Source organism: Onychomys torridus, chromosome 15 (assembly GCF_903995425.1).
Source record: "Onychomys torridus chromosome 15, mOncTor1.1, whole genome shotgun sequence".
NCBI classification, from domain to species: Eukaryota; Metazoa; Chordata; class Mammalia; order Rodentia; family Cricetidae; genus Onychomys; species Onychomys torridus.
The window spans coordinates 77,163,025-77,188,072 of NC_050457.1; the positions used below are offsets into that span (position 1 = coordinate 77,163,025).

General features: G+C 47.7%; 1 protein-coding gene across 2 annotated transcripts; it reads right to left on the bottom strand.

The window, feature by feature from the left end:
• Positions 1-11,198: 11,198 nt before the first annotated feature.
• On the bottom strand, positions 11,199-23,890 carry Slc6a18 (solute carrier family 6 member 18). 2 transcript variants are annotated; one of them, XM_036207466.1, is made up of 12 exons: positions 23,734-23,890; positions 22,386-22,526; positions 22,034-22,171; positions 21,048-21,229; positions 19,355-19,465; positions 18,559-18,671; positions 16,972-17,100; positions 14,591-14,747; positions 13,473-13,668; positions 12,907-13,045; positions 12,536-12,698; positions 11,199-11,390 (listed from the first exon to the last, which is right to left on the bottom strand). In XM_036207466.1, the coding sequence occupies exons 1-12, from the start codon at positions 23,888-23,890 to the stop codon at positions 11,199-11,201; spliced, it is 1,818 nt and encodes a 605-aa protein (XP_036063359.1). The 2 variants fall into 2 exon arrangements, with proteins under 2 accessions (XP_036063359.1, XP_036063358.1); XM_036207465.1 differs by having other exon boundaries at positions 12,907-13,066; positions 13,464-13,668.
• Between the last annotated feature and the right edge of the window lie 1,158 nt (positions 23,891-25,048).

The following is a 25,048-nucleotide window of genomic DNA, read 5'->3' on the forward strand; positions in this document are numbered from 1 at the left end:
TTATTGATACTTTTTTAAAACCAGTATTATTTGGTTTTGCCCTAGATCTCCAAGCTATCTAGTCTCTGGTTCTTGGTCACCCAAGCAGGGTTGGGTATGAGTTCCATCTTGTGAAGTGGGCCTTAAGTCAAATCAGACATTGGTTGGCCACTCCCCCAAGTTCTATGCCACCATTGCCTGATCATATCTTACAGGACAGATTGTAGGTCAAGGGTTTTATGGCTGGGTGGGTGCTAAAATTTCTCTTTTGGTGGCCTGCAGAATACCTTCTTGCACCAAAGACACTAGAGCATAGGGACAAAGGTTCTATGTAGGCATCAACTCAACCTCTCCATATTCAGTGCATTTTGTGGGTGTTGTCCTCAGCAGTGGAGCCTTGCTGTCAGTTTGCAGAGAACAACCCATTGTCTTAGCAACAGCCTGGGTTGTTTGGGGATTTCTATAGGACCCCCCCTTGAGCAATATAGCTCAGTTGAATGCATTGTAGTCCCAGTACTGGAAGCCTCATTTGGTGACAAGAGATAGCCAGTTGGGACTGTTTCCCCATTATTAGGAGACTTCGTTAGGATCATCTTCAGTATTTTAGGAAGTTCCCACTGCGCTAGGTTTCCATACCATCCCTTAAATGCACCTCAATTCCAACCATCTCTCCTTGAATTCCTTCCCTCAGCCCTATCTCTCCCTGTCCCCACCTGATCATTCTGTTCCTGTTCCCCTCTGCACCCAGTCCACCTGTAAAATATATTCTATTTCCCCATCCCAGGGAGACCCATGTGTACCCCTTCCTCTACACCTAACGTCTGTGGTCCTACAGATTGGAGCTGATTATCATTGACTTCATAGCTAATACCAACACATAAGTGAATACATACCGTATTTGTCTTTTTTTTTTCTAGTTCTGTCCATTTACCTAAGAATTCCATGATGTCTATTTAAAACATGGCTGAATAATACTCCATTGTGTAAATGCACCATGTTTTGTTTATCCGTTCTTCTGCAGCCAGACATTATGCAGAGAGAAAGTCCTTGGAACACAGACCTAAATGGGATGTCTTCATCAAATCCCTCCCCTCAAACCTCAGGGAACCCTGATGAAGAGGAGGCAGAAAGTGTGTTAAAGGCCTATCCTTCTTCTAGAGACATCTAGGTTGTTTCTAGTTTCTGGCTATTATGAATAGAGCAGTAATGAAAATGATTGAGCAAGTGTCCTTGAAGCATCCTTTGGGTATATGCCTAAAAGCAGTATAGCTGGATCTCGAGGTAGATCAATTCCCAACTTTCTGAGGAACTGCCATGTTGATTACCATAGTGGCTGTACAAGTTTGCACTGGTAGGAGTCTTATAAAACCTCAAAGTCTGCTCCCAGTGACACACCTCCTCCAATGAGGCCACACCTCCTGATCCAGTTCTACCAACTGGGAACCAAACATTCAGATAAATGAGCCTATGGGGCATTCTCGTTCATACCAACAGCACCACATTCCACTCCTGGGCCCACATAGGCTTGTAGCCATATCACAATGCAAAATGCATTCTGTAGTAAGAGCTCTTCCGTGTCCTGGCCTGCTAGCAGTCAGGACACATCTCTCCCACTTGTGTCCCACAAATAAACACACAGAGGCTTATATTAATTATAACTGTTTGGCCATTAGCTCAGGCTTTCCACTGACTAGCTCTTATATTTAAACTCAACCCATTTCTGTTCATCTATATGTTGCCACATGTTCCGTGGTTTTACCTGTGTGCCATTACATGCTGCTCCCTGGACTGCAGGCTGGTGTCTGCTTACTCAGCCTTCCTGTTCCCAGAATTCTCCTTGTCTGTTTACCCCACCTATACTTCCTGCCTGGCTATTGACTATCTATCAACCAATCAGAGCAACACATTCATGGCATACAAAACATCCCACAGAAGCATTCAGTCCAACTCAAAAGTCCCAATAGTCCTCCACAGTCTAAAAGCCAAAGTCTCTTCTGAGACTCAAGGCAGTAGCCCCTTATAAAACCAAAAAACAAATTACATATTTCCAACACAATGGCATAGAATATATTTTTCCATTCCAAAAATAGAGGAAATGGGACATAGTAAGGAAATACTGGACCAAAGCAAAACCAAACCCCACAGGGAAAATTCTGTATCTCTGTGCCCAATGTCAAGACGCTTATTAGATGTCTCTTCATACCTCCAACTCCTTTCAGCTTTGTTGACTGCAGCAACTTCTTTCCTTTGGGCTGGTTCCACACCCTGTCTGCAGCTCTCCTTGCAGGTATCCCATGGCTGTGACATTTCCAACATCTTGGGGTCTCCAGTGCAATTCAGATTTCACCTTCATGTAATGGCCTCTCGGGGCCTCCATGCAGGGACTCCCCTGCCACATGCTTGGCCTCAGCTGCTTTTCTTAACTGCAGAGGAAGATCCCACAACCCCTTTCCACTTGCATTTTCCTTGTTAATGTCATGGCTGGTGCTGCCAAGTTCTTCTGCTTTCTTGGGCTGAAACCTGGGCCCCTCCATGACTTACATGTGCACAAGCGTGGACCTGTTGATGGTTTTTGTTTTCAGATGGCCTTCAGCCTTTGCCTTTCAGAGATTACGGGTTAGCTAGGTGGAGTTTTTCCCTGAAGATACCACGCCCTTTACTCCGTTTATTATCAGGCCTTTCTTTTAACTTCTCATCTCTGAGCACAAGGCTTGGCTCCAGCGTTGCATTTCTTGGTGTTCCTTGTCCCCTCAAACTGTGTTTGTATGTTTTTTTAACCCCTCTTCTTTTTCATTGTAGTTCTACGTAAGAATGGTCACTAATAACCATGTGACCCAGTCAATATTAGATTATCTTGAAATCTCCTCTACCAGTGACATTATTTCAAAACTCTTCAATTTAGCCTCAGGCAGATTTTTAGGACAGGGACAAAAAGTAGCCACATTGTTTGATAAAATACCCTAAGAATGGTCTGTAGCCTGGCTACTGTTCTTGTCCCTCTCTAGAACCTCTTGATCTGGGCCTCCACAATCCATATTGCTCTCAACAATACATGTCTCAGCACCGTGCTCCGACTAGGACATCCCATTAAGCTCCACTTACAGTATTTAACTGATTTTCTAGTCCGAAGTCCCAAAGTCTTTCATTTTTCTCCAGACAACGGCATGGTCAGGCCTGTCACAGCAATACCCCAGTCCCTGGTACCAACTTCTGTCTTAATTACTGTTCTATTGCTGTGAAGAAACACCATGATCAAAGCAACTTATAAAGAAAGGCATTTATTTGGAGTCTTGTTTACAGTTTCAGAGGGTAAGTCCATGAACATCATGGCAGGGAGCATGACAGCTGGGAGACAGGCATGGCGCTGGAGTAGTAGCTGAGGGCTCACATCCGGATCCACAAGTACCAGACAAAGAGACTGGAGAGAAAAGAGGAGACTAGGTCTGGTATGAGCTTTTAAAATCTCAAAGCCCACCCCTAGTGACACACCTTCTCCAACAAAGCCTTATCTCCTAACCCTTTCAAACAGTTCCACCAACTAGGGACCCAACATTCAAATATATGAACGTATAAAGGCCGTTCAGATCATGACAACCTAACAAAGGAGATGAAAGACCCCTACAATGAAAATTTTAAATCTCTGAAGAAATAGATTAAGGAAGACATTAGAAGACAGAAAAACTTCCCATGTTAACCAATTAGTAAAATTAATATTGTGAAAATATAACCATTCTAAAGGCAGTTTACAGATGCAATCAATACAAGCTCAGTAAAAAAAACCCACAACATTATTCAGAGAAATAGAAAAAATGCTAAAATTCATGTGGAACCACAAAAGACCCCAGATAGCCAAAACAATCCCGAGCAAAAAAACAATGCTGGGGAGATTACCATTCTAGATTTCAAGCTATATTACAGAGCTATAGTAAAGTAGCACAAAAACAGACATGTAGATCAACAAAACAAAATAGAAAATCCAAGTATGAGTGCATGAAATACAGCCATCTGATATTTAGCAAAGGTACCAAAAATATACACTGGAGAAAAGACAGCATTTTCCATAAAGATGCAACAGGGACATGCATATCTTGGCAGTAACCAGGAGCTATCTTATTTGTTTTAAAGCCCACTCAATAGGAGGGAAATCATGCCTAGTACTGGAAATTTAGCCAACTCTCTGGGGTTAGTGAGACTATGGATCTAAGAACTTAATTTGGCCATTTTGCTAAACCAGCATAATTTCTAACTGCATGCTAAATATGTATCCTTATACCCAAAGATAAGTGTAGTGCTCACCCCTCATCAAAGAATGTTTGCAGCAGATAGGTAACATTACAGAAATCCACAACTAGATGAATGCTGAAAACAAGTGATCATGGAGTACCCAGCCCCAGTGTATTCCTCTACAACACAACCCCTGTTGTAACCTAAGTCTTAGGGAACATAATGAATGAGGGGACAGTGATAGGAAATCACAACATGTCCACACAGTTGGGCTTGCCTGGAGGACCGCCTAGTTATTTCCGGTTCAAAATAGCCATTTCCAGGTCAGAACATCTTGTGTGACTAGGACTCTGTGGCTTTACATGGTTGCGTAAAGCGGGCGCACGGGGCCATGTAATCTACGCACATGTGTGGAGTAGCCACATGCGGTCCTGTATGCATGCACGGCTCACTCTTTAAAAAGCCGGCGTCATGTTGCACAGGTCTCTTCTCTTCTCTCTTCTCCTCTCTCTCCTCTCCTCCTCTTCTCTCCTCTCCTCACTCACGTGTGTGCTTCACACAGGCCTGTCACATCTTCTCTATCCTCTTTAATAAAAACTCTTCTGTGGATTTGTCGTGTTCGGGACGTGTTCCTCGCGGGGTAAGAGCCAGGAAGACTGTAAGAGCCAGAGGACCAGGTAAACGGAGACTTTTGTCTCCTAGAAATGGCAGGGTGGCTATACCCATGATATGTCAACATAAGGCTACCTAAACAAAGAACTGACCAAAAACAACAATGTACACAGTTCTTCCTTGCTCTGGCTCCAGGGTAGAGCAGACAGCCTCAAGCTCTGTTCAGAGTCAAGTTGGAATGTGTAGGTGGGTGGGGAAAATACAGGATAAGGCCATAGCAGTATAATCCAAGGTATGAGCAAAGATATGGGGCTGAAGGGTAGCAATCTCTGGGAGCCTCTGGTGAATCTAGCCTGGGCCTCACCCCTGCTTTTGTGCCATGGGCCCCTATAGTAAGGAGTTTATAGGAACACCTAGGGTGGGTTTGTCCTCAGACAGGCAGCTAGGGCCCTCCTGTCTACTCTGTTGAACCTGTCCCTGCAGACCAGCACAGCAGATCCCTCCAGAGAGAAGGCTGCTCTCAGTAGAGCTAGACAAAGGTTGTTCAACAGACAGCCTGAGGCTAACATAGGGAGCAGGAAGACCAGCATAAAGGGCAAAGAGGTGTAAGAACATCTCCCCACTTTCCTGCTCCCAGCTTCCAAATGGACTGACTGAGCTGGATTCACTGAGCTCTTAGTCACAACCAATTAGCTTTGAGTAGTTCTGGAAGCTTCTGGGATATCACTGGTGGGACCACAGAAACTGTACCTTGGACAGGGATCTCAGCCCCAGCGCTGATGCAGCCTAATTGGCCCCAGCTGGCCTTATGACAGTGCCTTGTTCATCCTGCTGCCTTTTAGTGCATCCAAGTGACTAAGCCGAAGGCTTTTACAGCAGAGCTAAGTCCAGGGAGTGGATCATAAATGCACCCAGGCTCCTGGAACTTCCATATGGAGGGTGTATGTTTGGGGATCTTGACAGCCAGCCTGCTGGAACCAACCCAGTCCCAGGGCAGAGGACACTCAGTAAAGAGATCAAAATAGGGTTGGGAAATCCCAGGATCCAAGGTCACAGCTCAGCAGGAGACTAGAAATCTTCCACCTGGGCTGGGCACACTCAGGCCTCTCTGGTGTGCCAGTAATATCATGTCATCAGCCAATCCACTAGGTGCCAGCATCTTATCTCTAGCCATGTTCATCTAGTTCCAGCCATCCTCAAGACCACTTGTATTCCTACCAAATTGTTAAGTCCTCGATAAAGGTTCACGTCCTAATGGGCCCCAACTCATGAGTTGCTGAGTTCTTTCTTCAGTTACTGTGGAGACTGCCAGATCTGCCCCGGGGGAAATAAAAAAGGCAATGGGGAATATAATTTGGGGGTTCTCCTAGATCTGAGCTGAAACTTATTGGTGTGGTGGTAGTGGTGGTGTGTGTTCCCTTGCAAGTGTAGAACCCCTGTGAGGAAGTCAGGTGTGGTGGTGCATGCTTGTAATCCCAGAACTGTCAAGGTAGAAACAAATGAATCCTTGGGGCTCCCTAGATGCCTAACCTGCTTGGTGAGTTCTAGGCCAGTGAGAGACCCTATCTAAAAATCAAATTAAAAATAACTTTTTAAATGGGGATGGCTTCTGAGAATGGACAATTAAGATTGTTCTGTGACCTCTGCAAGCATGCACACAGAATCAGAGAAGAACAGGAATGAGGATTTGAGCATGAGAAAGCAATGTCAATGGAACCAGTCATAAGCTTCCTGCAGGATAAGGGCTCCTTCTTGCCTTTCTTTGGACACCCACACACTGGGCTCAATACTCGTACCTAGATGTTCACTTGCGAAGGATACCATAGAACTAAAGGGAGTTCACTGGATGGACTTCAGGAACCTAGAGGCAGGAGCTGATGCAGAGGCCGTGAAGAGTGCTGCTTACTGGCTCGCTTCTGACAGCTTACTCAGTCTGTTTTCTTATAGAACTAAGACACCAGCCCAGGGGTGTCCCCACCCACAATGGACTGGGCCCTCCCACATCAATCACTAATTAAGAAAATGCCCTACAGGCTTGCCTACAGCCCAGTTGTATGGATGAATTTTCTTTTCTTTTTTTCAGTTTTTCAAGGCAGGGTTTCTCTGTGTAGCCATGGCTATTCTAGAACTCTCTGTAGACCATGCTGGCCTTGGACTCATAGAGATCTACCTGCCTCTGCCTGAGATTAAAGTGCTGGGATTAAAGGTGTGTGTCACCAGCAGCCAGCTGGATGAATTTTCTTAATTGAGGTTACCTTCCCTCGAATGATTTTCACTTGTGTCAAGTTGACATAAGCCAAGCACACTTATGGTGAGCAGGAAAATGACAACAAAGATGTGTTGGTCCCCAGAAACTGACTATGCTGCCTGATCATGAAATGCGGCTATGGTTACAGATGGAGTGAAGATCTGCTGACCTGAAGATATGAATCACTCTGTTTTTCTGGGTGGGTCTGAGATCATCACAGGAGTTAGTAAGAGGGAATGCTGAGTAGAATTGGGTTATAGAAAGACTAAACCAGCCACTGTAGTCTTTGAGCTGGAGGAAAGGGCCGAACCCAATAATGAAGGCACTATCAACCAGACTAACTAAGGACAGGTGCTGCCCAGCACACCTCAGCCATGGCCCAGTGAGACCTGATTCACACTCTGGGCCTCTGCGGCAGTAAGAGTACAGGTATGTTTAGGAATAGCTTCTGATTTTCAGGAATTTGTTATGGCAACACGTGAGAAGACAAACTCAGGGCTTGTTCTCAGGATCTGGGGACCAGTGTGAGGACCTGTGGCAAGAGACAGGGACAGGATTGAAACATTAAGATTAACATGGGAAAGAAGCTATTTTGCAGAGGAAGACTGGAGTCCTTCACTTGAACTTTTTCTCAGGAATGGATCATGTTCAGTGATACACAAACTTGGGAGAGCTGTGTGTTACAGAAATGTCCAATAGAGAGTCATGGGCCACTTGCTCAAGTGCTCTTTTCCAAGCTCACTGGCATAGTCTCGTTCTTAGGAGTGCTCTCCCTTTCATAGCAAGCTGTCTCTCTATTTCCAGGCACATATTCCTGAAGCAATCCTAGAATCAAATACCCACAAATTCAGATCTGCAGCTTGGCACTTCTAAACGTGCTTTCCCTGATAGTCTGGGCTTTTCCTGTTTCTCTACATCCATGCCTAGTTTAAAAGACATAACTTCAGGTTGGGGATTTAGCTCAGTGGTAGAGCGCTTGCCTAGCAAGCTCAAGGCCCTGGGTTCAATCCTCAGCTCAAAAAAAAAAAGAAAGAAAAGAAAAGAAAAGGCATAACTTCACCATCTCCCCTCCTCTGGCAGCTGCTGGGAATTTCTTCTTGCTTGTATTGTTTTTCCTCTCAAACTTGAATAAAAAATGTCCTCAAGCTGCCTTCTGAGTCTATTTTTAATTATTTTACTAATGAGACTGAGAACCCAAAGGGAACCCCAGTTCTGTAGCCCAGCCAGAGCAGGGGCCCACAAAGTCGGACAGGCCCTCTTACCCTTCCTAAATGCCACCCCCTAACCTCAGCAGGATACAGACACTGACAGGGTGATGAGGGTGATGAGGTGACTGCAGCTCACAAACTCCCAGGTGGCCCAGGCTGCTGGGGGGGGGGGGTGTCCTCAAACTGAGGGGTGGGATGCACCTCTTTAGGCTAAACTCTGTTCACCAAGGATGCAGGAATTGGAGGCACATCCGGGGTTGGTAGAGTTTATGTTATGTATCCCTGCATGGCTGGGATATATCCCCTGCAATGATGCTGTAAGGAAGGTGACTCCCGCAGTCTCTTCTCCTGCAGTTGAAATGCAGCAGGGCCAGGTCCTTGCTTCACACAAGCATGACAGAAAGGACCCAAGTGAAACTTGTTCTCTGTGATAAGACACAACAGCCTGAGATTGCATCTACTTCAGATAGTCCCCTGGGAAAACTCACTCCCTAGCCACAGTGGTGGTGCCTTTCACAATGAGTTCCAGTTCCACCTATTGTAAGAGGGGCTGCTTCTCATAAAGCAAGTTGGCTTGACTGAGCATGTATTCTCAGGATCACCTGTACTACAGAATAAGCTTTCACCCTAGAGTGTAGAGGAACACCTCTCCAAGTATACTCCTAACCTTAGTTGTAGGATAGAGCTAGGTGCAAGAAAAATACTGAGAGAAGGGAGGGCTTCTGTGGCTGAGGAAGACACGGACACTATGTCCATCTCAGAGTTGACAGGCTATTCATAGCAGCTTAATTTCCAAGCTGACACTGTTGCCCTGAGAAGTGGTGTGTTCCTGCAAGTTGTAGGTCTTGTGGTCCAGTCTTACTGGGCAGGCCTAGCCTATGTTTTTCTCAAGGGCAGGATCAACTTGAGGGTACGTTGCATGTAGGTATGGCCATGCAGGCTCAGACCACTCACCTTTGCTCTGCCGTCTGGGCCCCTGTTCACTTCTTCTTGGATAGTGCTTTGGTAGCCATCCCAATTTCCAAAGCACTCACCAGAGGCTCCCAACAACCAGTCTGTTTGACAGAGGCTGGTGTGCCTCTGCTGTTTTGGACTGCCCATCTGTCTGTATGTCCACCTACCAACCACTCATTGGACATGCCTCTTGCCATCATCCCTTCTGTGCAGATATTCTCATAGCTGCATCAAGAATGTGTGCAAGATGGATTGCTCTAAAGACATGAGCACTCAAACCCTTGTTCTCTGTAACTAAGCAGGACTCCATGTTCTGGGCTCCAGGATCCAGGTTACATATGCTTTCATTTCAGCTCCTGGCAGAAAGCATATTCTTCCAAGGTACTGGCAGAGCCCATGCCACTTTTGTGATGTTCTACACCAAAAATTTTCCCCTAACAATAGGCCCCTACAACACCCTACGTATTTTTAAAACACAATATGGACATAAAATTTGCCTTGTGTAAAGATAGGTGACTCTTAACATCCCTGCTTCTCAAGAGCATTTATCAATGGCAGAATGGGTGGGCATGGACAGTTGTCACAGTCCAGGATGCTGGACCAAGGTCAGGATTTAACTCTTGGTCCGCTTGAGCCCTTTGGGTTGGGCACCCTGGGATTCATTCCATGTGTAGTGCTTAGCGGATCTGCAGGTGAAGAGCCCCAGAAACCTCTGTGTTTACTTTGATCTGAGCTGGCCAGACAAAGATGGCTTCCATTAAGACAGATTTTCACACATAAACCTTTCTTACTTAAAATGTCAGCATCATGAACAGCATATCTGGCGCGATCTCCTTCAAGACACCATGGTCTGTTGTGTCTGGGCAGTTACTGACATCACAAAGCCACCAGTTGGTGTAGATAGCTCTCTGGGGACTAATCAGAAGTGGACATCTTTGTCCAGGGCTCCAGGCTTCAAAGATGACCCTGATTTCACAGTATTGATATAAGGGGCAGAAAACAAGAGGAGGGAGAAAGGAGGGAGTCTCTGGGCACTGAGGGACTGAGAAAAGAGCCCTTCTGTGAATCTGAAGCCATGGCTTTGCCTGAAGGCTGCAGAGGACTGGGCAGTGAAGTGTCACAGTGAATGAACAGATGTGAGTGAAAAAATGATTATCACTCTCACGAGAGAGTAGAATCTGACTGACCAGTAGCCTTTCTGCTCTTTCTTGACAAGCAAAAATTAGATGCTTAAAAAACAAAAATAATCACCAGGCGGTGGTGGCACACACCTGTAATCCCAGCACTCGGGAGGCAGAGCCAGGCGGATCTCTGTGAGTTTGAGGCCAGCCTGGTCTCCAAAGCAAATTCCAGGAAAGGCCCAAAACTACACAGAGAAACCCTGCCTCAAAAAACCAAAACCCAAAACCAAAACCAAAACAAAACAATAGGTATGGCTTGTGACCGTCTCCCCCCACCCCTGTGACACGGGTTGTAGACATGTGATGAGAGTTCTCTAGTGGTTTCTAATCTGCACTTGTGGGTCTCTTCACAGATGTGGTAACTTCAGGCTGATAGGGAGGAGGAAGAGGTCTCCTGCCTGTCCGTTTCCTCCCACTGAGCTCAGCTCTCCTTTGAAGACCAGCAGTAGGCCTGGGCTTCTGGAATTAGTAATGTAGAGACCACTCATAGAAAGTGGATTCCACAGTCCTGCCACTGCCAACTAAGTACACTCAGGGCTTCCCCACTCAGCATGGATTTCAGGGGGAAGTGATGTCCACACAGATTGCACTCTGTGGAACCTAGATTTGGAGGAACAGCATCACACAGATGCCCATTGGACATGAAGCTACCCTGAACCTATGAATCTTCCACCATACTGAAAACTGGGAAAGCAATAATCACGTGGTCTCAGTCGGAGACAGAGTGTAATGAGGCTAGGTCTGAGTAGCACAAGTCTACCTCCCCACCCTGGTCTACCCTGGCTCTGCCCTTCAGCAGCCTCTGCTCTCCTGTGGCTTGAGACCACTTTCCAGATGTGTATCCTTCCACCTCTGCCTGCGCTGGTACAATAGATGAGCCAGAGCAACTGCTGGGACCCACAGTGAGGGCAGGAAGGACAAGAGCACACAGGTGATCTGCACCCAGCCAGGGTAGAGCTTCTCCTCTCTTGAGGGGAAATGTTCCTGTGGGGACAGAAGGGCATGGTCAGATATATGTCCCAGCAGGGCCTACACCACCCATTTCCAAGTGGAACCAGGCTGATCCTTGACCACCACCAAGTTAAGTGAAGTGGCAACTTTGCTCCCCACTTCCTGAAACCACAGTGAGCACACAGATTCTGGGGAAAATGAAAGACGCTTGGCCAGGACTTCCTTTACCCCAGCCCCTCCTGAGGGTGGGAACCATCAAAATGCCAGCTTTGTACAACTGTCGCTCTGGGTCCCCATCTTCCTCCTCTAGGATATGGCAACACCACCCACCCAACTTTCAGATGCTCCCTGTATGTTTTCATGAGCAAGTAGAAGGTACATCTAATAGGACAGTTCTCATGGAAACTTTCCAAGTGTACAGCCTCCTTTACAGGTCCCTGCTGCTCTGCTGGGGTCTCTCTTTAGCATGGACTTAGAGAGGATTGCTCTCATGATGAAAGACACAGATGCAGGTGAAGTTTGGAACTATGTATGTGTGCCTCTAAGGGCCAGGTAGTTGAGTAAAGGCTAAGAGTTACAGCTAGAAGGGACTAGCCCACCTTGGGAGACTGTGAAAAGCCTAGGGCCATATTAATAGTCATAAGACACCCTCTGTCCATCATTTATCTTGACATAGGTAGAAACTGAGCAGTTTTCTGGATGCTTGCCCTGAAGCACCCAGACAGTGAAATGAGGCCATGTCTCTAAGAAAGAGTCTAGTGGGACCTATGATGTGCCTAAAGCAATGGTTCTCAATCTTCCTAATGCTGTGATCCTTTAATTGCATGTTGTGGTGACCCCCAACCATAAATTTTTTCATTGCTACTTCATAACTATAATTTTGTTACTTTTATGAATAGTAATGTCATTTTACCCCAAAAGATTGTGACCCACAGGTTGAGAACCACTGCCCTAGAGTCTAGACACCACTGAGATCTACATTCTGCTTACCAAAGCCCCTGCCTTAGAATGCCAGCATCCTCAGGCCTTATAGATAACCATCTATCTACATACCTAGACCCCCAGTTACCAGAGTGGTCAGACTACACTACCAGGTGTAGATCATCTAAGCCAAGGGTAGAACCATGGATGCTAGGTCAAGCCTGAGGAATCCCCACAGCCTCATGGGAAGGACCTACATATTGTGGGTTCCAGGCTTTGTAGCTGGGTGGTCTCTGGGACAGAAGAATGATGTAGGACAGGAAGATGCTGAACAGCAGGGTAGGGCTCACCACCCTCCATGTCACCTGCCAGTAGAGGCTGGGCCGCCGCCCAGTCATCCACTCAATGTCATCACAGAACCTGCAGAAGACACTGGCTCAGGCTCCCTTGTGTGGCCTCATTGGACAGCCCATCCTTTAAAATCAACAACAGTGGGCACCCTGAGCCCACCCTAGATCTTAGAGTACCATCTCAGAGTTTTCCCCAGGATCTGGACAACTGTGAGTACAGCTGCACCACCAACTCCATTTCCTGCTCTGCCCTGAGATAGGGCATGGGATTGGCTTACCGCTTCATCCCATAAACGTAAATGACCCCAACCACCTCCATGAAGGCAAAAATGATCAAATTCAAAGAAGCTGCAAAACTGTCAAAGATCTCCAACCAATAGTTCCCAGACTGCAGTGTGAAGCAGATGGCCGAGAGGAAACAGACAAGGCAGACCATCCCTGGGGACAAAGGCAGGGTGAGAGTGTGGTGGAGGCCAGGAGGCCCCAGGCAGCAGGCTTTTCATGTTTCCTTGATTCCATACCTTGGTTCCTTTCTCCCCCATCCCTCTCAGTACTTTACCAGGCAGCAGACCTGCTAGCGATGGGGGAGGGAAAATCCAGCTCTTCCTTCTCCCCTCTTCTCCCACTCCTATCTTCCTTCCCCCAATCTTTCCTTCTCACTGTTCCCCAACCCAGGGCCATTGGGGTTTCCCAACCTCTAGAGGTCAGCCTGGCCCAGCCTTCCACAAGACATGGGCCCCAGAGCTCTGTTTCCAAATGGATAATTGAACAGTGCACAGGATGGACAAAAGGCCAGGGTGGACAGTGGGGACAGGCCCTCCACCCATCTACTTACCAGTTATGGCTTCTTTAGGGATACCTCTGGGTAAGATCCCCAAGTCAAATACTGGTGTGATAACACTCTCCATGTTCCCAAACATGGAGGACAGACCCAGTGTGAACAGCATCCCAAAGAAGAGCACAGACCACACAGAAGCACCTGGCATGTGCAGGACAGCTTCTGTGAAAACGATGAATGCCAGGCCTGGCCCTGAGGCACTCTGCAACACAGAGGCTATGCTGGGGTCATGTACACAGCACACAACTTATATCATAACACATACACACACACATGTGCTTCCATCCATACCTTTGCCTGAATATGCTCCACTGTACCATGTACACATCTCACACAGTGACACGTGTGCATACACACTGACGTGTGTGCTCACCATAACATATACACAATGCATACCATGACACATGTGCCCTACATGGTGGCATGCCTGTGCTTCACACTGTAACACATGCATACCTTCATTGTGATACATATATACCTACACTGTAACACATGCACCCACACCATGACGCATATATATGCTCACTATGACACATGTGTACTCTACACTATGATACATGCATGCCTCACACCATGACATAGGCATACCCTCTACTGTGACATGTGCATGCCCCACAGCATCACATATGTGCAACTCCACACCCACCATAACTTGTGTGTCCCATACTGTGACATGTACACACTCCACACCATGACCTATATACACACCTGCCTTCTGGTGTCAGAAGTGCTACCCTGCCTTTCTGGGAAAACAGGCCACAGACACACTTCTGAGGGAAGGGAGCTTTTCTTCTTGAATAAGAAATATTGAGCAGTTAAGCAGGGACTCTATGGCCTTGGGGTCAGGGGCCAGGAACTACTGCCCTGAGAATCTTCCCCCTGAGTGGTCATCCCTAGGCTGGTGCCTATGGATCCCCAGCATCCATGGCATCTATGACAAGGCTGTGGCTACTTCCTCCATGTTCTGTGTCCCAACAATGTTGTCATACTAAAGTTGTCCTGTCTGCCAGATGCAGATGGACTGAGGTGCTTGTCTGTGGTCCCTAGCCTTTTGCTGCTCAGCATTCTCCCTATGTGGCCCTGGTTTCCTAGTGACAGCCCTCCTGTCCTATCCCTGTGGATACCTTATCCAGAAAGTCTTCCAGATGGCAGGTCTTCAGGGGGAGTTGGGCCAATCTCTCAGCCTGAGTGGCATTTAGGTACATGAGGACAGCTGGGTACTCATCTCTGGAGATGCTAAGCTCTGGAAAGTCGAACTCATTGATGAGGCTCAAGATGTTTCTGCAGGAGCAGAAAAAGTCTGGTGAGGATGGGGCTGAGAGCTCTACAATGGCCAACAAGTGTTCCAACGTTCCAGGGAAGTTCCGGAACAAATAGCAGCACCCAGACGAGAACTCCATTCTTTCTAGACACTTTGATGTCCCATGGATGCCTGTGTCTGGCCAGCTTTGGACAAGGGAGGCTGTTTGCACCTATGGACCGAGACTAGGGGCACCTCTTCTGTGGGCACGAATGAGGAAGAGTCAGATTCCCGCCTCATCAGTGAAGGATCTGGCAGTAAGGAGGTAGCAGACTTTGGCATCAGACACTTGATGCCGCTTTACAGACATATAAAATATAGGAGTTATAGCGCAGTTAAGACTTCTGCCCAGAATTCTAAGGGAAGTCTGGGGATCCAGGCAATGAAATGAGGTAACAGTTCCTGCAGGCAGCTGCTGAGGAGACAGTGTGGGAAGGTGGGAAGGTGGGAAGAAGGTGGGAAGGTGGGAAGGTGGGAAGGTGGGAAGAAGGTGGGAAGTGGGAAGGTGGGAAGGTGGGAAGGTGGGAAGGTGAAGCCTAAGTTGCCGTGGGAACCTCAAGATGTTGGAGATACCAAGAATGTGGCGTTTCTGCTAAGGAAAGCTGCAGACTACAAGTAGAACTAGAACAAGAAAAGGTCGTACGAGCTACAACTAGCAAGGCCGTGGAAGCAGGGCTGCCAAAGCCTCTTGGAGCTCATTCCTACCATGTGTGCTGTGTTCCAGACACAGATGCAGGATTTCCCACTACCATGTGTCCTCTGTACCAGACACAGATGCAGGATTTCCCACTACCATGTGTGCTGTGTGCCAGACACAGATGCAGGATTTCCCACTACCACGTGTGCTATGTGCCAGACACAGATGCAGGATTTCCCACTACCACGTGTGCTATGTACCAGACACAGATGCAGGATTTCCCACTACTACATGCCCTGTGTACCAGACACAGATGCAGGATTTCCCACTACCATTTGTGCTGTGTGCCAGACACAGATGCAGGATTTCCCACTACCATGTGTGCTGTGTGCCAGACACAGATGCAGGATTTCCCACTACCATGTGTGCTGTGTGCCAGACACAGATGCAGGATTTCCCACTACCACATGTCCTGTGTACCAGACAGAGATGCAGGATTTCCCACTACCATGTGTGCTGTGTACCAGACACAGATGCAGGATTTCCCACTACCACATGTCCTCTGTACCAGACACAGATGCAGGATTTCCCACTACCACGTGTGCTGTGTACCAGACACAGAGATGCAGGATTTCACTTTTTTGTCTTTTCTAGTTTTTGGTCTTGCTTTGGCTGATGTTACAGTTGCTTACAGCTAGGAGTTTGTGTCATTTTCAGAAGAGACTTTGAACTTCAACTTTCAAGCAACGTTACAACTGTTGAGACTTTGAGGATGCTTGGAGATAGACTGAATGTATTTTTCATTGTGAAATAGCAATGTGTCTTTGGGGGCAGAGGTGGAATGTAATGGTTGAAATAGAAAGCATCCCACATATAGTTGTATGTGAAAGCCTGATCCCATGCTGTCAGTGCTGTTTTGAAGGTTCTAGAAACTTAAGGAGGAAGTAAGTCACTGGAAGTGTATCCTTGGGAAAACTTATCTCTGGATCCCTTTTTATTAATTTGATGCCTATTCAAAATGAGTTGAGGAATCTAAACACACACTCTTACTATTCTGATGTTCTTTCAACTCAAGAATATGAGGCCAAAAGAACATGGACTGAACTTTCTAAATGTTAGAATCTAAAATCATGAGCAAAATAAACTCTTTTTGTAAGTTATTTCTGTCAGGTATTTTTGACACAGTGATGAGAAAAGCAATGTATGCCTCTTCTAGAACTCAGTGGCCATAGGCATTGCTCAGTAGCATTGTAGCCTCTACCCTCTATGTCACAGCTGTCTCTTCTGTGTCTATTTCTGGCTCATAAGGACATCTATCATTGCTTTAGGATCACCCTACTCCAGGATTACCTTATCTCAATTCCTATCTTACTTCCATCAACAATTGCTTTCTATTAAAGCCACATTCTGAGGTTGCCAGTGGACAGGAACTTTCAGAGGACACTGTTCATCTCATGATCCTGAGGAAGTAGGACATGTCCACACATTCTGTGTGTATGTGGATTCCAGTGTGGGCATCTGTCTGATGACTTTGCCCTGTAAAGCCCCAGTACAGCACCTATGCTCACCTGTCCAGGCACCTCCCATAGTCATTGGTCGCCTTGAATCCCATGATGGAGAAGATGGTGATGGATGCATACAGGGAGGTCATGCTGTTGACCAGGGCAATGGTCACGGCATCCTTCTCACAATTGTTCCTGGACACAAGCACATGGCCATCATGGGACTTTCTAGGTCAGAACCAGGCTTCCTATGGGAGGAAATGGGAACGATTCCCTCCTTAGCACCTCCATAGCCTGAGGCATGCTCACTCTGAACCTGGAGGATATGGGGTGGGGGTGGGGTGAGCTCATGCTCCCAGGATGACTTCAGCCTTTCTCCACACTCCTCCACTACAACCCAGCTCGGAACCACCAAGGGTCTGGGCATTAATGGGGTGGTGGGTATGAATGCAGGGTTTTGAGACTACCCTCCAAGGAGAATGCACTTCGAGTGAATTCAGGCCAGTAAGCTATTACAAACACTCAAAGACCTCCTCTGTCCTACAGAAAGGTAGACGACCACATAAATTGGTTTGTTAGAGTCTGTCATAGTGTGCCCCAGTGGCTTAGCTTAGTAGCACTGCACCCTGGATGCTATGTGTAGACTGGGTATCTGGCAGCAGCTTCTATGTGTGTGTCATCACCAGACCAGCAAGTTTAATACTACATATATGTGTTTATGGTCCATGTATATGTTTTGCACATTTTGGCCAGCATCCTGACCAGTGTGAAAGACATATGAATGCTGTCACCAAAATTGAAGTTGCTGGACCTGGGGAGATAGCTCAGTGGCTAAGAATACGTGTTGTTCTAGCAGAGGACTGAACTTAAGTTCTCAGCACCTACAAACATCTGTAACATCAGTTTCAGGAGATCTGGCCTCTTCTGACCTCTTCAGGCACCAGGCACCCATGTATGTACAATAGGCAAAACACCCACACATGTAAAAATAAGTTAATAAAAATAAAAAGTAATTTAAAATAAGTCATGAAGAAAGTGAAGCTGCCCATCCATGTCAGCCATAACCAAAAGCAAAACTGGAGATCATGACAGAAGGGAACTCATGCACAATTCCCTGATAGTCACTATGGCAGGGATTCTCCTGAACCCCAGCCTCACATAAAGTCCACCCAAAAATACTTCCTGATCAACTTCAGGCTATTGGCCACTGTGTCGAGATAACTTGTGAAATCCTCATATTCTTTGGGACCTGACCGTGGTCTGCTGTGGCACATGGCACATGACTTCCCATTGCAGTGCTTGATGTTTCAAAATGGGTGCCAAATTCTTGAAGTATCTTCAATTGCTTTTGTAGTGTGCCACTTACATTCCTGTTCAGCCTTGGGTGACCTGAGTACTTAGTAGAGTCTAGACACTGCCATCAAGGACCAATATGGCATCCTTTAGAGGATATCCTGCATTATCTTCAGTAATACAGTAATAGTTATCCAGGAAGTCTTTAAAAAGCCTCTATTCAGAATGAACTTCCCACTTGGAGTTCACAGGAGGTTCCCCTTATCCAACAGTGTGATTCCAATTTGCTGTGTCTGTCTCAGAATTGCTGGCTCAATACTGAGGCTATAAAGGCATCCACACCCCAAATAGGCTGCATACCTGGGCGAGTTGTAGCTTGCAAAAGCAATATGTCCTCCAAAGGCCAGGGACAGGGAGAAAAAAATCTGTGTGGCTGCATCCAGCCACACCCGTGGGTTCTGAAGAATCTTCATCTGGAATGAACGGGGGTGGCCTTGTTAATGCAGTGGGCAGACAATTCCAGCTTGTCCATCTGACTATTCTATAACATTTGGTACACTCATAAGCAGGAGGGTGTCATTTGTTCTCACATCTCAGAAGTGAGCAGGCCTGGGAGTAGCACCCGACCCAGTTCTGACATGACTCTGACAAGGCCCTGACTCAAGAACTTGCAGACCCAGGGCTTTGAGTCTTTACCCTCCTAGGCCTGGCACTGGGGTACCTGGAGGTGCTCTGAGGGGTAGGAACTATCTATATACACTCTTTGTCTGATGCTCACACTAGGAGAAGTGTGTTGGAAAATTCCCAGGATCTTAGGGTTATCTAGAAAGGTCACAGGCTCTAGGTACAGGCCTCCTGAGTCTTGTATCTCCCTGTTATGGGGAGCAGGGCAGCAGTCAGTACCTGATCCAGGTGTGGGGCACCTGGTCCCCAGTCAGCCTCCCCCAGCACTACAATCAATTGAACCTCAACTTCTGTCATGTGGCTCCCCACTCAGTTATCTGCTTGTCCCAGATGGAAGATTTGCATGCTTCATCTAGCTATGAAGCTCCCCTCCCCCTGATCCCTGTGGGTGCCTTAACTCTGCATTGCCTTGGCAAGCCTTACTTACAACATTCCCTGGCCAAGATACCTAGGTGCATAAGGTCCTACTCACATTAGGAGTAAACAGGTAGGCCAAGCCCTCTGTTGCTCCAGGCAGAGTCAGACCTCTGATGAGGAAGATGGTTAGCACCAGGTAAGGGAACAAGGCTGTAAAGTAGATTGCCTGAGGACAACATAGAATGAAATGTGGACTGGCATGTGTCACAAAAAAGCCTTTGTAAGAGCAGCTGAGTAGACGCCCGGGACTCATCGCCCAGTACTCTGGGGCCAGCAGTGGTTACTTGGGGATGTAGGGTCAAGGCAAGTTCAGGCTCATGATTTGGACTCAGGACCAACATCATGTGTAGCTCCATTTTTACATTTGTGCCCCGTGGAGTCAACTGAGGTAAGCATTGAGGTCCTAGGACATACAGGTCTCTCTCAAAAACAAGGATTAGTTCCCACAAAGAGGTCCCCTCCTCAGGCTTTTTCTTCCCTTCCCCACCCCTCAGCCTCCTCCTCTCCTCACCCATTTCCAGCCTTTGTTCACATCCCCCAACCTCCTCCTTCTTAGGTCCCAGACTCCTGCCTTCAATCCCCTCCTCTTCCACAGCCCACAGCCGCTCCCTCCACAGCTGCCTTCCCGCCTCCTCCTGCTATGCCTCCCTTCTGCAATGGCTATGGGTTCCTCCATCTTCCTTGGGCGGCCTTGTTTCTGACTTGTATCCTTCTGAGCCCCTCTTCAAATTCCCTCCAATTCCTCTTTCTAGGCTCGTTGGTATGTGGCCAGTGTCCTCTCTGTACCATCCTCTTTCCCCTGATACTCCAGCTGGCCACAGGGCTAGGCCCTGTCTACACTCTCCCCTCCTCCTCTGGGCCAGCACTGGTCCTCAGCTGGTATTTCAAGCTTCTGCTCAGTAAGTGTCCATGTGGAAGGGATCTGCAAGGGACAATAGTTTCTGTGTGTGCCTAAGCCCTATGAGACAGACCATAGGACCTGCTGGTACATTTTCAAGAGCTTGCTGAGAACATGACAGGCTGTGTGGATTCTGTGCAGAAGCTTTGCAGCCAGCATTCAGAGGCAGGACCAGGGCGTGAGGGTCTAAATGACCACCTAAACACAACCTGTACATGACGACCGGTATGTGTGTGTGTGTGGGGGGGGGGTTTCTCTGTCTCTGAAAGACAATCACCTGTTCATAGCAGAGCCAGACAATGCTTGTGCTATTAATACTTTAGAAGCAAAAGCAGTGCCAGGCCAGGGAGGGAGAAGGGGGAGAGAAACAGAAAGAGGGTCTTAAAGACACGGGTTATATGGGGTCAGTAGCCCTTGAGTAGGGGCGGGATGGGGGTGGATCAGTTGGTGCTCTTGGCAGCTCTGTAGCAATCCAAGGAGGGCATGTGGGATGTAACTTCCCAGAGAAAGAGCAATGGGAACAGAGGTTGACAGGACCCACAGAAAACTACCAGTCACAGACATTAGGTGTGAATAGTCTAAACACCCCAGTAAGGCAAAAGTGGTCAGGGTGAGATGACAGAGACCCAGTAGGATGCTGTCAATAAGAGCACACATTCAACATACACACACAGAGGAGGGCGGACACGCTGTGTGAACACACAGAAGAAAGTCAGTCCCCATTAGATATAGGTCAGTTCCAGGGCAGGCAGGACCAGGAGAAGGAAGCAGTAACCAGGAGGGGTCAGTTCTAGAGAGCATCTCTGGCACACAAGCTCCTCACACACAGTGTGCAGGCAGTGCAGCTCACCTTCCCTGTGCTCTCGATGCCTCTGATGACACACAGGTACACAGTTGCCCAGCAGGCTATCAGGCAGAGGAACAGCTTCCACTGGATAGTGCCTGTGTTGTTGATGTCAGATGTAATGTTCAGAGTCTGCCGGTACCAGAAGTAGCTCACAGTGCCACTGCTCTGGCACTCCTGCACAAAACCTGGAGCCAAGAGCACTGTTACTGGCTAGTCACAGAAGTGGGAGACAGTCCATGTCACGCCCTAAGCATTATCCATGAACTGTAGGTGCCAGCATGGCAGGCCCTCCACAGCTGGCCTGTCACTCAAGCTGCTCTCGAAAGGGCTACTTGGGCTGTTTATACTGCCTCCCTTTTGGGCTCAGGAGGCTCGCGCGCGCGCGTGTGTGTGTGTGTGTGTGTGTGTGTGTGTGTGTGTGTGTGTGTGTCCATGTATGTACGTATGTGTATATATGTGTGGATGTGGTGTGTGTACATGTGTGCATAGAGGGCAAAGGATAACTTTGGGTATCGTTATTAGAAATGCCATCCATCTTCTGTGAGACAGGATCCTTCATTGGCCTGACATTCATCAATTAGGCTAGGCTGACTAGTCAGTGAGCCCCAGGGATATTTCTTTCTCTGTCTTCCCAGCACTGGGATTGTAAGCACGCACCACCACATGCAACATGAGTTCTGGGGATCACACTCAGATCCTCATGCTTGTAAGGGAAGCACTTTATCAACTATTTATCTCCTCAGTCCCAGGAACCTTCCCTTGGTACCAAAGCTAAGATGAAGAACTCTGCAAGAGGCCAGGGCCTCTCTCTGAACAAATCTGTCCAGATGGCTCTTGGCTGATCAGGTAGTCAGAGGCCAAGACTGGAGCTGAAGGACTGGCTTTCAAACATGCCCTTCAGGAGAGAAACCTGAGGTATACACTCTGCATCTCCACCTGCATCTGTCCAGTGCCACACATGGAACCTCCAAGTTCCCCTGGGTTCTCACCTGTTCTGTTGAGATCCAATGGGCATGTGCTCCAGGGCAGAGGGTATTGGAAGGAGTTGAGGAAGAACCATAGGACCCACAGAAGAACGGTGTTGTAGTACAGGCTGACTAGGAAGGACACTGAGAAACAGCCCAGGCCTGCAAACACAGTAATTCACCCAAGGCCAGGCAGAGAATAAAATGGAACCCTCCCCTTAAACGTGACCTGCCACAGCAGCTTCTGCATCTTTCTAACAATCGTTGCCCTGTTTTCCTATGCCCACCATGTCCCTCAGCATAAGTGTGCCCCACCCCCCAATGAAGAGGTCCTCAAGGAGCCTGAGCGGCGGCATGGGCTGGGAAGGGAGCATACCTACACCACCAAGGTAGGGGGAAATGGTCTTCCACACTCCAATGCTGCCCCTTCGTAGGCGCTGGCCGATGGCAAGCTCGATGTAGAAAAGTGGGATCCCCTCAAAGACCAGAGCGATGAAATAAGGAATGAGGAAGGCCCCTGCAAGGACGAGGGAGCGGATAGCCCCAGATGCCTGCAGCTGACCAGTGTGGTTAACAAATGACGACATTTACGCAGTGCGCACAACAGTCTAAGTGCAAGTTTTGTTCCCAGCATGCATTTGGGTAATCCCACCAGAGAGGGGGGCGGCAGAGTGACATGGAGATCCCACCAGACCTTACAGCCTTTGTTACTTATTTTTCATGGTAGTATCTTGTAGGCTGAGGATATAGCCTAGTGGTTAAAATGTTTGCCTTGCGAGCTTGAGGATCTGAGTTCAAATTCCAGAATCTATGTAAAGAGCTGGACATGGTTGTGCACACTTGTAATCTCAGCTCTGGAGACAGAGATAGAGAAACAGACAGACAGACAGAGACAGAGACAGAGATAGATCTCCATAGCTTGCTGGACAGCCCACCAAAGCCTACTTGGCAAATTCCAGGTCAGTGAGAGATCATGTATCAAAAAGCAAGATAGACAGCACCTGAGAAACAACAGCTGATGTTGTCCTCTGGCACACACACACACACACACACACACACACACACACACACAGAGCTAAGAAAATTTGGGGAAACAGGTCAGCCTGATCCCACAAAGTCACAATTGTCCTACTGGGAGACGTTCCATGTTAGCTCTCAAGCCTGTCTGCATCCTCCTGCACTCCTAGTATAGAGATATCAGTGTGACTGCCCTGAAGTTGTAGCTATATGAAAGGAAATGGCTGTCTGAGGGAGGGAGGCTCTGTGTGTGTGTATGTGGGGGGGTATACAACTTGGCTCCTTTACTAAGTAATAGACACTCGTAGGTAGTTTAATGATCAATAAAATAGTGTTCACAGTCCTAGGTGTCCTGCAGACCTGTGCTGTGCAAAGGGCCTGCTGCTTTGAGGGTGAATCATTGGTAAAGTCAAGCAACTTGCTATAATATTATGCAAAGAACCAGGAAGAAATCAACCCTGAGTCCAAGGTGGTGATGGGAACCCAGAGTCTGCTGCTTGCATCCAGGACAAAGGCATGATGCGATCCGCAGCAATGGTGCCACATTCTACCCTTATTCAAGACCCCAGAAGGTTGGATACCAGGACTGACTCAGAGACACTAGGCTATTATTTGGATAATGGCAAAATATAATTTCCAAGAAGAGATAGTTGCCACTCAAGGGCAGAACAAGCTGGAGTGAGGGCGTGGTGTGAGCAGCGGCTTACCTCCCCCGTAGGTCTGGCACAGGTAGGGGAACCTCCATATGTTACCCAGCCCCACAGCAAAGCCGATGCAGCTCAGGAGGTACTGGAGCTTGTTATCCCACTTGGGCCTTTCTTCTTCCATGTCCACAAGTGGGTCCATCCCTGAGGCCTGTGCCATGCCGAGCAGTCACGCTGTGTAAGGCTGGGAGGTGGGGGTATACAGTGGGCACCTTGCAGCACACTAATCCAGTAGGCCCTCTGGAATCTCTGCTGGACTGAGGAAGCTGGAGCTGGTAGCCTCTCCTCCAGGCACTTCTCCATGTATTTAAAGAAGCCCAGTTAATTGCTAACTGGCATCAAGTTCCTGCCTACTGCAGAGTCCATCTTCAATACCCGCATCTACCAGCCTACCTGAGGTTAGGCCAAATGCTTCATAGGACCTGCAGGACTCCCAGAATGTCAAGTTCAGTTAGACATTAAACCTATTTATTCTGTAACTAAGCCTGAGGTATAAGAAATACATGCTCATTTTCCTAAGATACAGCAGAGCAGACCTCAAAGTGTTCTCCTCTTCCTCCAGGGTGACACCTTGAAGTTTATGGCAGTATGTGGACAGGAGTGTTTTGGTCCAAAACAATGTGCCAGGAGGCTGATTGCTACTCTCTCTATGATGCTCATCCCAGTGGCCTCAGAAGCCCAAGCTGCCCATAGTCTTCTCTCATGAAGCATCTGTGAGTGGACTTGGCGCTCACAGCCTACACCTGCTGCTTTTCTTCAGTACATCCTGAAGTTCTCTGGGTTCTCTTACTAAGCAGTATGTGCTTCCCAGAAAGAACACCACTCTCCAAACTACACATCCACTGCACCAGTCCTATTGGGCTGTCCCAGGGCAGCTGCTGTGAGGAGCTGACCTTGGCCTTGTGTGGGTGTTGGACATGGTCTTTATTTCCCTGGGACGTGAAGCCAGGAGGGGCCTACCAAGTGCTTACTCTTCAAGTACACCTATTTTTCAGGTGTCTGCGATTTTTAGCTCATTCTAAACCTCCGTGTTTTGAGTTTGTCAAGGAAAAACTCCAGCTGCACCCCCAAGCTGCACCTGCTCCAGACCCTTGGCACAGCATAGATGACCCTGGCTGAGTATAGTCCACAGCTCTCTATGAACAAGAGTTTTGAGGTGTGGGCACAGGATGCTTCTTCTTCATGTGCAGGGGGTTTGAAAGATGACTTCTTCTCACCTCTATCCTCTGTACAAGTGGCCCCTATGTTGTCTGGGGTAGCTGAGCATGACTGAATAATGCTACCATACATGCTTGTGATGCTCTTCAGATTCTGAGAT